Consider the following 15,745-nt stretch of genomic DNA (forward strand, 5'->3'; position numbering starts at 1 on the left):
TTGCACAATACAGATCATGACTAAAACAGTAGGAATTAGTCGACATAAACATTACTCACAGCTGCATTCTGTTTAAAATAAACTATAAACAATAATTAAATCTTTTCAACACCAACTAAGATATTACAGCGTGAGAGATATTAGAGTTGTAATTATGTCAATGTATAAACGTTAAATTATTAGTAGAATAATAATTATATTTTTAAATAACTATTATTTAAGTGATCCTATACCTGCTCACACAATCATATACAGTATATAAAGTAGTGAAAAAAACTATAGTTTAATTCTGTTACTGGAAGAAGGCTCCACAGCCGAAACGCGGTGTTTCCTTTCTTCTCTTTTCAGCATGGAATAAACCTTTAACTTGTTCCTTTGCAGCCGACGCATGCTGACGCAGCTACAGTACCTACTTGAACTACTGTAAATAGTTTAATTGTTTCACTTCTGCCAATTAATGATATTAATGTGCTGCCATTGTTGCAATTAGTGCTTAATCTGACTCCAATGGACTGGTTTGTCCTCATAAATATAAGAGAAAGGGCTGTGACCTTAACATAAATGACATGTGGTAGCATTAATGTAATCTCTCTTTTGTTGTGTACATGAAAATTGTCAGAACCTTGGAAAATTGTACATTTTCAGTAACACCAGTCCAAAAAAAAATGGGACAGAACTGAGCTGCAGATCTGGTGCATCTTACTTCTGTTACTGGTAAAATTTTGAACATGATAGAGCTAAACAAGAAGAATAGAAAACAAGGACATTTAAGAGACCCATTATAGGGCTAACCACTTCATCCAATTCAGGGTCGCGGGGGAGCTGGAGCCTATCCCAGCAAGCAACAGGCTCAGGACAGGACATCACAGTATCACTGCGCACACACAGACGTGTAGTGGAGGTAGTTCGGACACGGTGACGTCATCGCCCTCCCTGCGCGTAGCAGGGATCTCAGCTGGCTGGGCTGAGGGAGGTCTCCTTTAGCTCATGCGGCTGGCTCACTGTTGCGTTACACCAGAGACCCGGGTTCACGCCCCAGGTGTTGCAGGACGGAACGGGCGGGGTGGAGCGGCAGAGGGCACGAGCCCACGCGGAACCGTGATGGTCACACATGCACACATTCACCCCTGGGCCTGTTTTCCCAGAAGCCAATTCACCTAAAGGTACCATTGTGTCTTTGGACCCCCAAAAGGAAACCAGAGCAACTAGAGAAAACCCAAGCGAGCACGAGGAGAACATACATAATCTGTGCAGATAGAATCCAAGGTCGGGAATTGAACCCAGGTCCCCAGTGGTGCGGGGCAGCTATAGATTTCTCTGTAGGTTTTAATTTAAGAATCAACATTATCCTTCTGGAAATCTAAAGAGATCATATCAAGATCAAGAGATTTCATATTCTTTAGTGTTATCTAATGCTATATGAATTCTAGCAAGCTAGACAAAGACTTCTGTTTTAGTAAATTGGTGGAATCTTGGAATAACATTCCTGCATGATTTACATACATGAGACTTAGTATTAATGCTGTGATACACATATGCACACATGCACTCAGAGAGAAGGTACACATGGTGTGCCACTCACAGCTGAGGAGGAAAAGATTTTTAGAGAAGCCAGTGAAAAAACATACATTTGCATCTTTGGCACTGAATTGAGCATTGCTTGCTGAAATTGAAAGTGACTGAGTGGTCCCAAAACAAGTGGAATTGATGCAAAGAGCACTATCAATAAACATGCAAATATACACATCAAAAAGAGTTAATATTTTGCTGTCACAGGAAGGAACCTACTGTATGCCCTGTTATGAGTAAGCAATGAAGTCTTTAAGAATTGTTTTATTGTTTTGCACATTCCTGGCTGGCCAAGGTCTCTCAAATGGAGATGTAATTCATATATCCTACATTCAGATTTAGCAAAAAAAAATAGTAATTCATGTAACCTACGCTCAGATTTAGCAACATGAAGAGAACAGGGGTCTTGGTTTTATCGCCAGGGTTGACCTGAGCTAACTCTCTGAATCTGACCTTGTTTACACCTTAAAAGGCAACAAACTGTTAGTAATCAGTCATACAAATGTTTTTTTTACAGTATGTAAAGTTTGCTCATCTTCAAGAATAAAAGCCTGTTGTTCTGTTGGAAAAAGTGAGTGAAAGATACCTGTTAATGTCATCTGCCTTCCTTTCCCTATGGCAATACAGACAACATCACGAGCTGAGGAGAACTGTGTGGTTTTCTTTGTGGAGTCTAACACCTCTGTACAAAAGCATGCTTTGCACATCCACAAGATATATTTGCATATACGGACTAATGTGATATTGCTGGTGTCTACTACTAGACATCAAAGTGTGCTTGGTACCTGGTATGAGATCAAAGCTGTGCAATTTGTGCACATTTGTCTTACTTCTCTGGTGCATTTGGCACACAAGCAAATAGTGTTTAACATCTTCATAAAAATGTATAGGAGCACAATTGGTTACAAAACTTCTCATAATTTGTGAAAACCCATAATAATATTAAACGACAATAAATTTCCATTATAATTTATATGTAAAAGTCTCTGATCGTTCCAAGTGGTTATAATTAATGTACACATACTGTATCTAATGTATTTGAATAGCATGGCACCATTAATTGCTAAGTACTTTATGTTACAACAAGTAAAATTTACAAAACAAAATATGCAAGCTGTTATGTTTAAATGTATTATGAAGCAGTTACGTGGATAAATAAAATTGGCATGATCTCTATTACATACATGAACATTAAATATGATATGGGCTAATCAAAATGTCTTATTTAACATTGTTAATATGTTAGTTGTGTTATCTTGTGCAATATGTCGAGTAACCAGTTTTCAAATTTGCTGAAACACGTATCATCATGCGTTCGGACCTAAACCGGGAGGAACAAAAAATAAAAATGGAAAAACGAGCTACACTCTTGGAACCCGTATTAACGGTGGAAGATCACCCTCCCAGATGAGCTACCTAATTTTACCGACAATCACCTACATTTGATTCGTGTATAAAATATGTTAGCTAGTATTGTGTTACTTAACGCACTAACATCACACACAGTATAAAGAACTGAGTTGTATTTACGTAAGATTCTTTGAGATCTAATTAAGACATTTTAGAATGTCTTAGTAATGATGTATCCACACTGGCCTACATGTTTCAGTGATTGCACCCTGGACCACCGTCTTGCTTCATTTTTTTACGTAATTCCTTGTTTAGTAGGCTTCCATGCATTAATGATATTTTATGTCCAAAGATTTACAACATTTTGGCGACGTTTTAATATCTAAAACAAGCAAATTATGTTGCTTTTAAATTTGAATTTAAAGTATCTTATAAATGCACACAAAGCACTACAACAGCCTCCCACAAATCAGGCTAAAACATTGATATCACAGGGACAGCGAGTACGTACGAAATGTATTGGTAGTACCGCCCACATTAAAGCAACAAGTCAGACTACAGTTCCTCGATAATCCTCTGATCACTAGAATTCTTGTTTCACTCCTCGCAGCGAAGAAGCGAAACTTTGGAAAAACGCCACAGCGAAACCTTTAAAGACAAACTTTCACAGCTTTTGAAAAAACAATGGCGAAAGTCAGCATTTGTTTGAAAAGTTTGCTGATCATCTTCAACGTCTTTTTCTGGGTAAGGTAGTTCAATTATCAAAATTAAAGATCATGACCATGTAATGTAAAATAATGTTTGTGTTACAGTTTGTATTAGAGCTTACGCAGAACCAACGGCCCGTTTAGTCTCTAAAAATTTAGTTTTGGAGGTACTCCTCCATGGTTTGGGGTTTATTTGGCTAATTTGTGAAAAATGCGACGCAGTTCTTAACCTTTTAATAATGTTCTGTTGTATAAAGACTTGACAATAAAGCAGGGAGAACCTTGGTGCTTGATAAAAAGAGCCTCAACGCTCAACTTTTTTACATTGTTGAAAAGAAACTACAACAAACGCCAAAAAAAGTGTGCGTATGGAACACAAATTAATAGTTCATTTCTAATGTCGCATGTCAAAGGGGAAGGTTTAGTTTATTTTCTGCATTGAGCGGTTTATCACATTGAGAATATAAATTGAAAATTGTATTTATAATCATCATCATTACTCATGGATCGTTCCTTGCCATATCACGTGATATCTTTGTTTCTTATCATCTCTAAATGTTAACGATTATCCTGTCCAACGTTACCTAAACCGTTTGAACTGATCCAATTATACTTTAACTTTATTCAACACTGTGATGATCAACGTGAAAACGTAATTTGGGTACTGAATCATAAGTAAATATGAAAGTACTCCGAGAAGTGCTGTTAAAAATGAAAGTGAATGTGGACAGGTGCGACGACATGTGTAACTTGTTTGTTCAAGCTAATGTGAGAGGAATATTATCATGGAATAGGTACAGTACAGTATGTGCGCTTTTGACTACCAGTGCTGAATTTCAACGGTTTTAATAGTTAAGAACAACTACGATGATGATAAGTTGTGACTTCAAAGCAACAAACGAAAAATAAACATTCGAACCGAAATGTTTCCATGTGAATTGCAAACTACAAAACACTTCAAAGGCATTTAAAATCAACACTCGTGTTTGTAGAAAGATGAAACTGCAAAATCCCAAACACTGGACAAGATATAGATACTTTTAACAATGTGACTTTCAAAGGTTAATTTAATTATCTTTATAGAGCAAAGAAGGCCGAGCTTTGACACAATCCAACTGGCAAAGCACATCCTCCAAAGCACCAAGTTCACATTCAAACACTAATGCAATTTAATTAGAGCCCACAACCCCACCCAGAGACATTTTCAGGTCCAAATTCAAATATAATGTAAATCACCTTGCTATTGTATCACATGACCAGTCAAATGACTTTATCTACAGTATGTGTGAAACTTCTGAAATCATAGTGTGAAGTTTCCATGAAGCATTGTCTACTTTACAACTCAAATATTGTTTTTGAGAATTGAATAAGAAATGCAAATACAAAATGGCCACCAAACCATATACAGTAATTATCATGTATTCAATTCTAAAAGGAGAGTGATCTCTGGTTTACAGCACTTTGGCATGCAGGGGTATATAAAGTATTCAGATGTGTGTTAGTAAAAGTAGTGTTTCTTTGAAAAATATGTTGCTAGAAAATTGCTTGTGTAAAAGTACAATTAATCCAAACAATTAACAGCAATAAGAAGAATTAAAAAGTGAAAAGAAGCCATCCTTATATTCTATCCTTAGAAATCTGGCATTATTCTAAATTTCACACCAGTTATATTTATCAGAGGCACTACTGTTCTACACACACCTATGGTTTACATCCATCTATCCATTTTACTTCAGCCAAATAAAGTGTCATGGGGAGCCAGAGGCTATCCCAACAAAAAGCAGGTGCAAGTCAGGATATCTCCTGGACAGGCACACAAACATGCACACACTCACACCAGGGCCAATTTTCCCTGAATCTACCAGTATGGCTTTGAATTGTGGGAATTGTGTAATATGAATTGAGAAACAGACTATAGATAATGGATGAGTGCTTTACTTGTGATGTTATAATTAGTAGAGTACCATAGGGGATCTGTATTCGGACCAGTTCTGTGCTATGGATTCTGGTATAGTCAATAGGTCAAGTTTGCAGATGAAATAGGGGGATTCACAAAAGGTCATGTCTAATGTTAAAAACTGCAGAGTATTACCTGCAAGTGTCAAAAACATAAACTATAGATATGAACTGGGGTACACTAAACTTGAAGAAGCCACATCTGAAAAAGACTTAGGACGTTTTTAGAATCTACCCTGCTATGTTGAAGCTGATCCTCTGGCTTCTTTAAAAAAATAACCTAATAAAATTCTTGGATCAATTTTTTGTTGCAGCTAAACAGGATTGATGGGCCAATGATATCCTCGTATTTGTAACCTTCCTTGTGTTTTCTGGACACAACTTTAGATCGTCCCCTATCAATCTGTTTTGTACTGTTACAAGTTGGTGGTGTACCCTAATGAAATAGACTAATGTGAAATGTGAAAATCAGGCTCTGCCAGCCCAGTAGAAAATTTTAAAGGTTAATCTGTAAACACCCCATACTATCAGGAAATACCAAGTAGTAACAGCCTGGTGTAGACATACAGTATTATTAATGAGAAAATGAGTGTGGGAGTACAGTTCACCTCTGCCAGGATTTGATCTAGGGATTTGTTTCCTGGATAAAGGATGACTCCACAAAGCCAGAAGATAGTGGCTTCTGCTGCCGCATACTGTATTTCTGTACTCCCATTGATTTCATTGGGGGTGACTTCACTTCTGTACATGGAGCCCATTTACTTAGTAAACTAAGAAGACAAGTATCCATACATTAAGGAGTTACAGAAAGACACAAATGTCTCCTACTGCTGTTTCACAAAATTTAGTTTTGTGGGTCCATCTTTTCCAGAACACAGAAATGGATCTTAACCTTACAAAAAGGTGAAACGCGAAGAAAGGTGAACAGTCAAAATGTTGTTTCTTCTTTCTACATTTCAAAGTGGAATTAACCTTTACACTGGCCCTTTGTAACCAATGCATGCTTTCGGAGTTCCTCACTTGAACCATAACCTTACAAATAAGACTCATTTATCATTTTCTCATAAAATACACGATCATACTCGGGACTAAATAGATTTTAGTTTACCCCCTTATGCCAAAGAGTGTATAAAATAAAATAAGAGATTTGTTTTGCCGAACGAATAACCAGAAAGGAAAAAAATATTTTCATAGCTAAAAGACAACAGTCCCTTTTTTAAATTCTGAGATTATCTTCAGTGCTCAGATTACTTTAAAGGTTTCTGTAGTTTGATCTGGTGAGGAGGAAATGACTTCCTGTGCAATTTCATTGTTGTCAGAAGATAAGATGGGCACCTTTTGAGAGTGTGTGTGGAGTTTTATTTATGCGGTATTGGCCACCTAACTTTTTACTCTACCATCCCAAAAAAGGTTGTCTTACTTACTGTATCTTCCAAGAATGGTTTGGAAAATTTTTAATGTTTCTTCTCTTTTTAGCTCCCTCATTAAACAAAATATAAGAGAAAGAGGCAGCTGGAGTGCTCCAATGAGACTCCAGCACAAACTCTCTCACATTATCTGACTTTGAAGATCAGAAATACTGATATGTGAAGTTAATCTCTTACTACTAAAAATATAAGAAGATTCAAGTGTAAAAGAGAAACCTTAACTCTGCAAAGTGTTTCCTGTGAGGTGTTTTCTTATAGGGAGAAAGTAAAAACCGGGAAATGTGCTTCATGTGCAACGTTTCCTTGACCTGCTGCATTTAAAAAGGCACTTACTTTTAAATTTGTCCTGACTAGTGAAGTTGTCCTGTCTTGTCTTTCAGGTTTGTGGATGCATCATATTTGCACTTGTGCTACTTGCAACAAGATTCTACCCTGAAGTTGAAAAGGTAAAATTGGACTGGGTAAAAAAAAAAACTTCATAAAGCTGAAGAGTAAGATAAGATAGGATCACTTTATTAGCCGTATACAATTTCTTGCATTAGGAATTCGTATTTTTGCATACCCCAGCCTTTTCTCCATGAGACACACAGACAGGGAGAGAAGCTTGGGGTCAGAGCGCAGGGTCAGCCATTGTACAGCACCCCTGGAGCAGTTGGGGTTAAGGGCCTTGCTCAGGGGCCCAACAGAGTTCCTCTGCCGGCTGCGGGGTTTGAACTGGCAACCTTCCAGCCACAGGCACAGAGCCACCACTCCGCCCCGTAAGTAAAGGGGAGGGTGTGGTCACATTGGGAATTTCTGAATTGAAATTTGTCCAGATCAGTTGATAGTCTTACCCTTAAAAAAGGCCTTTGACCTTTTTTAATTACCATAAGCAGTCAGAATCTCAGCTCTGCATCTCATCCAAAGAATGGCACCTCCTTATGCACAGTGTCTCCTAAGAGCATATTGTTTGTTAGTTTGGAGTTTCTGGTCCGGTGGGAAGAGTAGAGGAAGGTTTCTGCCCCACTCTAACCAGTAACAAGACCCACATTAAAAATCTATTCAGCTACTAAGCAGGCCCTGACTGTTAGGTCTGACGTGATCTTACTGTGAAGACCTGCTCAGTAGCTTCAGAGTGGTCGACGTGTTGGGATTTTTATCCTATTAGCCTCTGTTTTCTTGTTTATTTTATATATATTGGAGCCCATTAAAAGCACTACAGTATATGTTATCATCCAAATTTCAAACAGTTTAGGAAATGTAATTTTTTTTAATGTGTTTATCTCAAAATCTACAAATCTAACTACATCACTGCTAAGAATCTGTCATTGTATACCAGAGCAGAAATGATATTAAGTACTGTACAGTATTCATGTCTCTTAGTTGTGATACATTGGCCTTCAGACGGGTACATTACGCATGCTTTTAGGTTATTCTGAATTCCGATGAAAATGTTTTTTCAAAGGGGTTGTAAGAATTTTACATTTTAGAAAGAGCTGATAACACCTCTGTATTAAAGCCTTTGCCCCCATACTTGTGGAAACTTCCAAGGTGAACCTAGGAAGTGCACACAGTAGCTATGCATGTGGTTTATGTTCTGAAAAATGAATATTAGTGTACAAAAAAAGGTAGCATGTGGCTTACTAAATAGGAGGAACTCTGGCTAAAGTTTTCTCGTCCCTGTGAGCATCACAACATGATGTGCTGTCTGTTTTCTTCTTTACTTCCTTGATTCTAGTTGTTTCTTGTTCACAGTGCCTCCTGTTTTGTATTCGGAGCTGCAGGATTGAGAGGTTGGGTGCAAACTATTATTAGCAGACATCCAGTGTTTTTAATGAATTATTTTTTGTTTCTTGTAGGTGGACAGAAAAGACTTCACTCATGGGAGAATTTTGATGTTAGTAGTTGCTGCCGTAACCATGGGGATTTCTTTTCTTGGAGCATTTGGCGCTTATAAAGAAAAGAAGTGGGCACTGCTAGTGGTATGTGTCTTCAAATTAATTAACATGCACAAAATGTGCACCCTGAGGTTAAGAAATATCTGTTTCTTGAATTGTATGATTTCAAAGCATGAGATAGAGGCGTAAATTTTATTTGGTAATATTATGTTCTTCCTGTTTGCATCACTGCAAATCAAACTTTTAACTCTCTATACTATTGAATTCATTATATTTTATCATATTCCTGGTGAATATCTAATAAGAAATAGCAGTGGCATAATTTGGGAATTTTTGGAAGAATCGACTTGATATAGGTGTTATTGCCTTTTATATAAAGGAAAAAGTTTTAAGGTTCTTCCAGTGTGTTTTATAATAAATAATTCTGATTTGATGCAGCAAGGTGGTGCAGTGGTTAGCATTGCTGCCTCACACAGATGGACCTGGGGTGCTATCTGCATTTAATTTGTATGTTCTCACCATGTTTGCATGGCCCATGTTTGCAACACCTAGTGGTAGGTTAATTGGCTTTGGGGAAAACAGGCCCTTGTATGAATGTACAAATCTGTGTTTATGTCTCTGTGCCCTGCAATGAACTGGTAAGAAGTGGTTAGAAAATGGATGGGTGAAATTTGGACTTGGAAGTCGCTACAATCATTTCCAAAAAATGTTTAAAGTGCTCGTGTCTAATGAACTCCGTCTGTAGTTTTTCATAGGAACATTAATAGGCTTCATCATCATTTTGATTGGAGCAGTGCCGCTGGCTATTTACAAGCCACAGGTAAAATGTATCCCTCTTTGTATTTTTATTCATTGATAATTGCAAGTAGATAAATGCCAACTCCTCAGACTAATGTTGAAGTAATAGGAACTGTTGTTGCTATTTAAGCCATTGTTTCTTCCACTTTCCTCAGAGCTATCTAACATACTTTCTGTATCCCAGGCTTTAACTAAAGCCTTTGGAAGAAATCTAAAATCTTCATTTTATAGAGAAACATCAATGGTTTTCAGTCTGCAATTGAGGGGAGCAACTGGCTATTATTACATGGAATCATTAATACTTAGAATATTTATTTTCTCATTTTTAAAAATGTAACTTTTAATGATCTTTTGAGAATTAAGAAGTATAGTTTGTAGAATTATTGTTAAGATTCTCATAGTCTGCTATTTTTCGAGTTAAGGAGGCAGAGTTTAAAACATGCTTAGAATTGCTTCTGAGAGTATATTGCATTAAAATCATGTCATTTAATGACTTCATTGTATTTCAAGGTGCTTAATAACATTGAGGAAGTATTCAGTGAATTACCTCCATTGGATGAAGTTGATTCTGAATACCAAACAACTATTGAAGTATTTCAGAGAGAGGTACTTTTTTTATTTAGCTGTCTGCTGTAGAACTGTATTGTAAAATTACCAGCACTACCCCCCTTTCCTTCAGTAAAGACCTGCCTCCCCATATCATGTTTTTGTATGTACCAGTAAACTGTTTTTTTAAAGGTACTTTAATGTAAATAAAACGGAGTTCATTGATAGTCTGGGGCCTGAAATAAGCAGGATTTCTTCTCCAGAGCATTCACCAGAGAATTCACAGGAATTCACGGGAACTGCTATAGTGCTTTTAAAGCCAAGCATAAGCTGACCCGTACAGTCTATTCTCTATTCCTGCTCTGTATGATTCACTTTTCTAAGAACCAAACTGTTTCTGCAGGTTCACTGTTGTGGAATGTTGAATGGTTACCAAGACTGGGGGCAGAAAGTCCCAGATTCCTGTCACTGCCCTCCGTTCTACCAGTACAAGGACTGTGTGAGCGTTCCAGTTTCACCAAAGAATAAATGGGTATGTACTGTATAGAACATGCCAATTATAGAGTCATATTTCTTTTTTTCCCAGTTAGCACCTGGAATGATTAATGGGGTTTGATAGAGTTTCATAAACTCAAATATATAAGACACTGCGTTGTCTTAGCAGTAATCATTTTACTGCTAATAGATTTCAGGAAACCAACATATGTACACTGTGATAAGCTAAAAAGGTGTTCTTTTATTGAACAGTGTATTAATACTCCATAACAGATACTGTAAATCAAACAAAACCAAACTAAGCTCTAACTACTTCTTATGTCTATCAGTAGCCCAACTAAGGGATACTCTCATCTTCCAATCACTAAAAACCTCTTTCTCTAAAGTCATTTGTGCTCATGTTCGTAGTCTCAATGGTCGGTGTCTTCTTTGCTTCCACTCTTCCTGGTGTAGCACATAACAGACAATCTGCTATCTAAGAAAGCTTTTATTCTGGAAGACTCCACTTCTTGATTTTAAACGGCTGCTTCACCAGTTGTTTTCCAGCAATTAGTCAGGTGACCAGGATGGCAGATCATTTTCCAGGGCCTTCTGGCAAATGCGTCTCCGCCATCATCCTCCTAAATATTGTACAGGTTCCATTCAAATGTCCCACTGAAAGACTTCAATAAAATGTGGAATGAAAAACTATATTTTTGCTAGCATTTTAAAATTCAATGTTTCAAAAGTGAGTGTTGTAAACATCATATGAACAACACAAGCAGGTATGCGTAGAGGCTTAATAAGGCAACAAATAAGTATGAATCTAACCTAATTGACTCACCTAACTGAGCTATGAGTATTTTGACTTGGTAGAATCAATAGGATTTGATCAGTGGACTCAATCAGTATCGATTAGGAGTTTATTTGAGATGCTTCAAAAGCTCCTTAGTCTTCATGGTTCGTTTTGCTTTAAATTCACTACTTGACCAAGGAATCTCAGAGATAATTGTTTTCATTTTTCAGTTTATAATTGTGATTTTTCCATTTTTCCTTCAGATGAATTTCCTTTTTGGTTTTTGCTTGAATGTGTTGAGTGGGTAGAAATTGCGACTTTAATGTGCCCTGGCTTTAAAAGTGCTTCAAAGCACCAAAATATGAAAACTGTACAAGAGCCTGAATAGCTCTTAAGGGAGCACAAATATGGCTAAGCACTGCTGGTGTTGTTCTGAGTAGAGCTGACCAGGGATTGCTACATACTGTACTGTATGCATGACTCCTGAGACTTGCCAGGCACTTGCATCCTAACAGTAAAATCGGTGAGAGAAGCATCTCTCTTTTCTGTCATTACTAATTTCCATAGTACTGGCCCGCAGCATTGTGGAGATTTCAGAGTGTCAAAAGATAAGAGTCTGACATGTGAGCATGTTGTAGGGATATGTGTATTATAATCCTTATTTATCCTTCATATGGTATAGGAGTTGATGTGGTAAGCAAAGCACAGCTAATTCCAGGTTGGTTAAGTATAAAATATTATTGTTGATTGCACGTAAAATGTGGGTTGTCTTCTGAGACCTTATATTTTCTTGTAATAATTGGTTACATATTCCTTTTTATCCAATAAATTAGTCACAGTGTATCCAGTTGTTTTATTAATGAATACATTTTGTCTACCTTCATGTTTGTCATGCCATTTATTGTAAGATTGTATTTAAATTGAATCTGTTTTAGCTAATACATGTGTGAACTTGTTTGACGTGTTCCAGGGAACGCTGAAGTATCTTGATGTTTCTGGTTCTTCTGTGCGGGTGTATAAACAGGTAAAATTATTCCTCTCATTGCTGTCACAGTACTGATTTAACAGGACACATTCCTGTTATGATTCCTTCCACATCTAAGTCAAGTCTTTACAGTCTGCAAAATAGCAGGCTCATCATGTAATATTGAGCTCTGATACCTGATGTTAAGTTTGATTGAGTGAATAGAAACTTGAGTCAAACGTGAAATTGGGGGAATATTTGCTGTTCATTTCACATCCTTGCTAAGATGGTTTTGATTACTTTTTTTGATAAGAGGAAGGGGGGAAATAAGATTTTCACCTGTGAATTTAAAACAGTTCTTAAAATTCAGTACACACATTGATGGTTATAAACAAATGCTAATGTTCTATTTTCATTGGCATGAAAATGATCATGATCATGTTTTCATTCAGTATTTCATTTAACAAGTTTTTAAAGAAAAATTGTTAAAAAGACAAAAAAAGTAAATCCTAGTTTTAAGAGAAATCTCTAGTTGCAGTAGGTTTCATTTCTTACAGTCTCTATGGAATTTTAAAATTATTTAAGATCTATATACAGTATACAGTAGGTTACCAAATCTAAACGTTTAGAACCATCCATTTTTTTCATTTTTTTTAATATAAAGTGATAACTGTTTGTTCTTTTTAGCCTTGTGGTCCCATTGTTCTCACTTACATGAGGAAAGTGTTTGATGTATCTCTTGGAATAACCTTTGGATTAGCAATCAGTGCGGTAAGCTACTTTTTCTTATTACTATTGAGGAATCCAGAAAAAATGCTTTTAACAACTTATCTCCTACAGATCAAGCTGCATATTCTTTGCCTGTCGGCAGGAAACGCATAGCAGGTGCTGTCCGTTCATGGTTACTCATAAGGACTATGCGGAACTTGTTGCATCCTGTTTTATGAACCCTGAGGTCTGGCAAAGTGCCATTTGAGGAGGTGTTTTTTTCTGTTAAACCAGCATAAGGACGTAAAGTAATGAGTCTGCAGTTATCAAGTCATATGATGTATGTGCTAATACTTTGTCTGTTACACTGTATAAAAAGACTAACTTTATAACCCTTCGGAGAGACTGGCTGTGGCAAGCTACCCCCCGCCGTATGCGTGCTTAATAAATTACTCTTCTTTCACCAAAATCAGGACTCTGTCATTTTATATGATACTACACTATTTAAACAAATGAACTGGAAAAGCATAACATATACAGCATTAATGCTTTAATGGTTTTTACTAGGGAAAACAGAATTGGTATGGAAAGTATTTAAATAGCAGATTCTTATGAACTAACAATGAAATTTCATGCCACTAATTTTAATAGTTGCCTTACTATATAATAGGACCAAATTAAAGGACATTGGGGCCTTAAACTTAGTGGCCTTTGTGGATGATCAAATCAAACAATTTCAAATCTGGTTGTAAAAAACATTGTCTCCAACCTACATTTTACAACAGTAGGAGCTATTAATAAATCGTTTTCATTAAAGTTTCAGTAGACATAAAGAACCTACACAGGCAGTAGATTCCTTCTCTTCACCAGCTTTTAGTCACTGATTTCAATTGAAAAACACTAGACATTCTGATGGTTTGTATAAGCCCTGTCTATCTATAAAGACAGTTTAGTCTGATTTCTGTATCTACTTCAAAACTATGACTTACAAAAACAAGCTGTGCTTGAAGTGTGCTGTCTCCTATCACAAAGATTTTAAAGACGGTTTATGTAAACTGCAGTGTTTTCTATATTGCCCAAGAAACATTAAATTAATGTGTAATTAGCGTGATCTACATATTCACAGTATTTGTATGAGTCACAGCATACTGTATTTAATAGTAATGTGGTGGTAAAATGTCCAAAACAATGAATTTGCAGGGTTCCATTCAAACTGAGAGTTGCATGTTGGAGTACAGTATATCTGGTACAAATGTGTATTGAACGTTCTCAATTATTGCATTACTGTAAGAAGGAGCCTGAGTTTTACAGCCTAGTTGTTGGCTTTTGTCTCCAGATGGGAGCAGTTAACATGGGCTAATGTCTGGTCTTATTTGACCTAAAATTTGTCTCTAGTTTGATCAGTAGAAACACTTGCAACAGTTTGCACAGTAATCTTTCTTTCTGGTTGGTCTTGGTTTCAGACCACCTGTATGCAAAGTACAGGGAGGTCAAACATTAAAAACCTGATAAGGTGTTTGTCTGACATATGTTCTTTGTGTTTGGGAACAAACAGGTCTTCTTCAGTAGGTTAATACCTTCCAAACTTTAAGGTCTGATCATTATTGTATTATAGTGAGATATCTCCTATACTGAATTAATGTTAATCACACATATTCTATAATTTGTCTTGGGTATAGTACTGTATGTAATTTTCAATATGCTTTGACTAACAAGCTTTTGTCCTTTTACTTTTTTCCAGTTCATTGGGATGGTGATGTCAATGACTATGTACTGTCAAATCAAAAGACCCTCAATTATTTTAAGTCTTGAACAAAGCCCTCCCAAGTACACGGAGCTGTACAGTACTGCAGAATACTAGCCTGCCTTTGAGTTTGTGATTAGAAAAACTACTTGTGTTATGGTAATCTTGATTTTTGTTACGTGACCATTTAGCAAATGTTTAAATACTTTACAAGAATAATGTAAATAATGTGTCAAATATGTGGTTTTTATATGTTCTGAAAGTAAGTATTTTTTAATTTTGTTTTCCTGCTGATAACTGAATTGGCACTGTATTGCATTTAAGATGGTTTATTATGATTTATTATGATTGTGAAATAGTTAATTCTGAATCCTGAGTACATACTCCAAATATTTAGAGAAATATAGCTTTACACTGATAAGAGATTTTTCCATTTAATTCTTCTGATTAATGGCTTTTTAATGTTCTGCATTTTTCATACTTTACATCTAGCATTGAATGACAGCATTTATTGGTGAGAGTATTGTATTGGGTTATTTTACGTGCAGTAGTAATGGTTTGTGGTATATGCATATTTACAAAAATAAAGATCTCTTTGATGAATCACCTGATTTTATTTTAACTAGATATTTACGTACAAGCCATTTTTATGAGTCCACATGGACTGCCAACAACCAACCTGGCTGTTTTAAAGTGCCCTATAATGATCCAACAGTTGTATAGCTGTGTATGAATAAACCGCTCATCCAATTGAAGGAGGGTCTATCTTTAGTGTTGCTTAGAGCGACAGTGTTCAGCTTTGCAGTGCTGAGCAAGTTGTCTGCTACTC

The 15,745-nt window shown here is 36.4% G+C and overlaps 1 protein-coding gene across 1 annotated transcript; it reads left to right on the forward strand.

Moving 5' to 3' along the window:
- The first annotated feature begins 3,485 nt into the window (after positions 1-3,485).
- LOC148829345 (tetraspanin-8-like) lies at positions 3,486-15,519 on the forward strand. Its single transcript, XM_088922893.1, has 9 exons — positions 3,486-3,663; positions 7,390-7,455; positions 8,848-8,970; positions 9,632-9,706; positions 10,195-10,290; positions 10,634-10,762; positions 12,471-12,524; positions 13,152-13,235; positions 14,914-15,519. The coding sequence occupies exons 1-9, from the start codon at positions 3,604-3,606 to the stop codon at positions 15,031-15,033; spliced, it is 807 nt and encodes a 268-aa protein (XP_088779019.1). The 5' UTR covers positions 3,486-3,603; the 3' UTR covers positions 15,034-15,519.
- Positions 15,520-15,745: the final 226 nt, after the last annotated feature.

The sequence above is a fragment of the Atractosteus spatula genome, chromosome 8, assembly GCF_055471065.1.
Source record: "Atractosteus spatula isolate fAtrSpa1 chromosome 8, fAtrSpa1.hap1, whole genome shotgun sequence".
Taxonomy (NCBI): domain Eukaryota; kingdom Metazoa; phylum Chordata; class Actinopteri; order Semionotiformes; family Lepisosteidae; genus Atractosteus; species Atractosteus spatula.

Bases quoted from the DNA above. Each gene is read 5' to 3' on its own strand.
- LOC148829345 (XM_088922893.1), top strand. From the start codon at position 3,604: ATGGCGAAAGTCAGCATTTGTTTGAAAAGTTTGCTGATCATCTTCAAC. The intron at 9,707-10,194 runs GTAAAATGTATC...TTGTATTTCAAG, and splicing joins TGGCTATTTACAAGCCACAG to GTGCTTAATAACATTGAGGA. The intron at 10,763-12,470 runs GTATGTACTGTA...GACGTGTTCCAG, and splicing joins TTTCACCAAAGAATAAATGG to GGAACGCTGAAGTATCTTGA.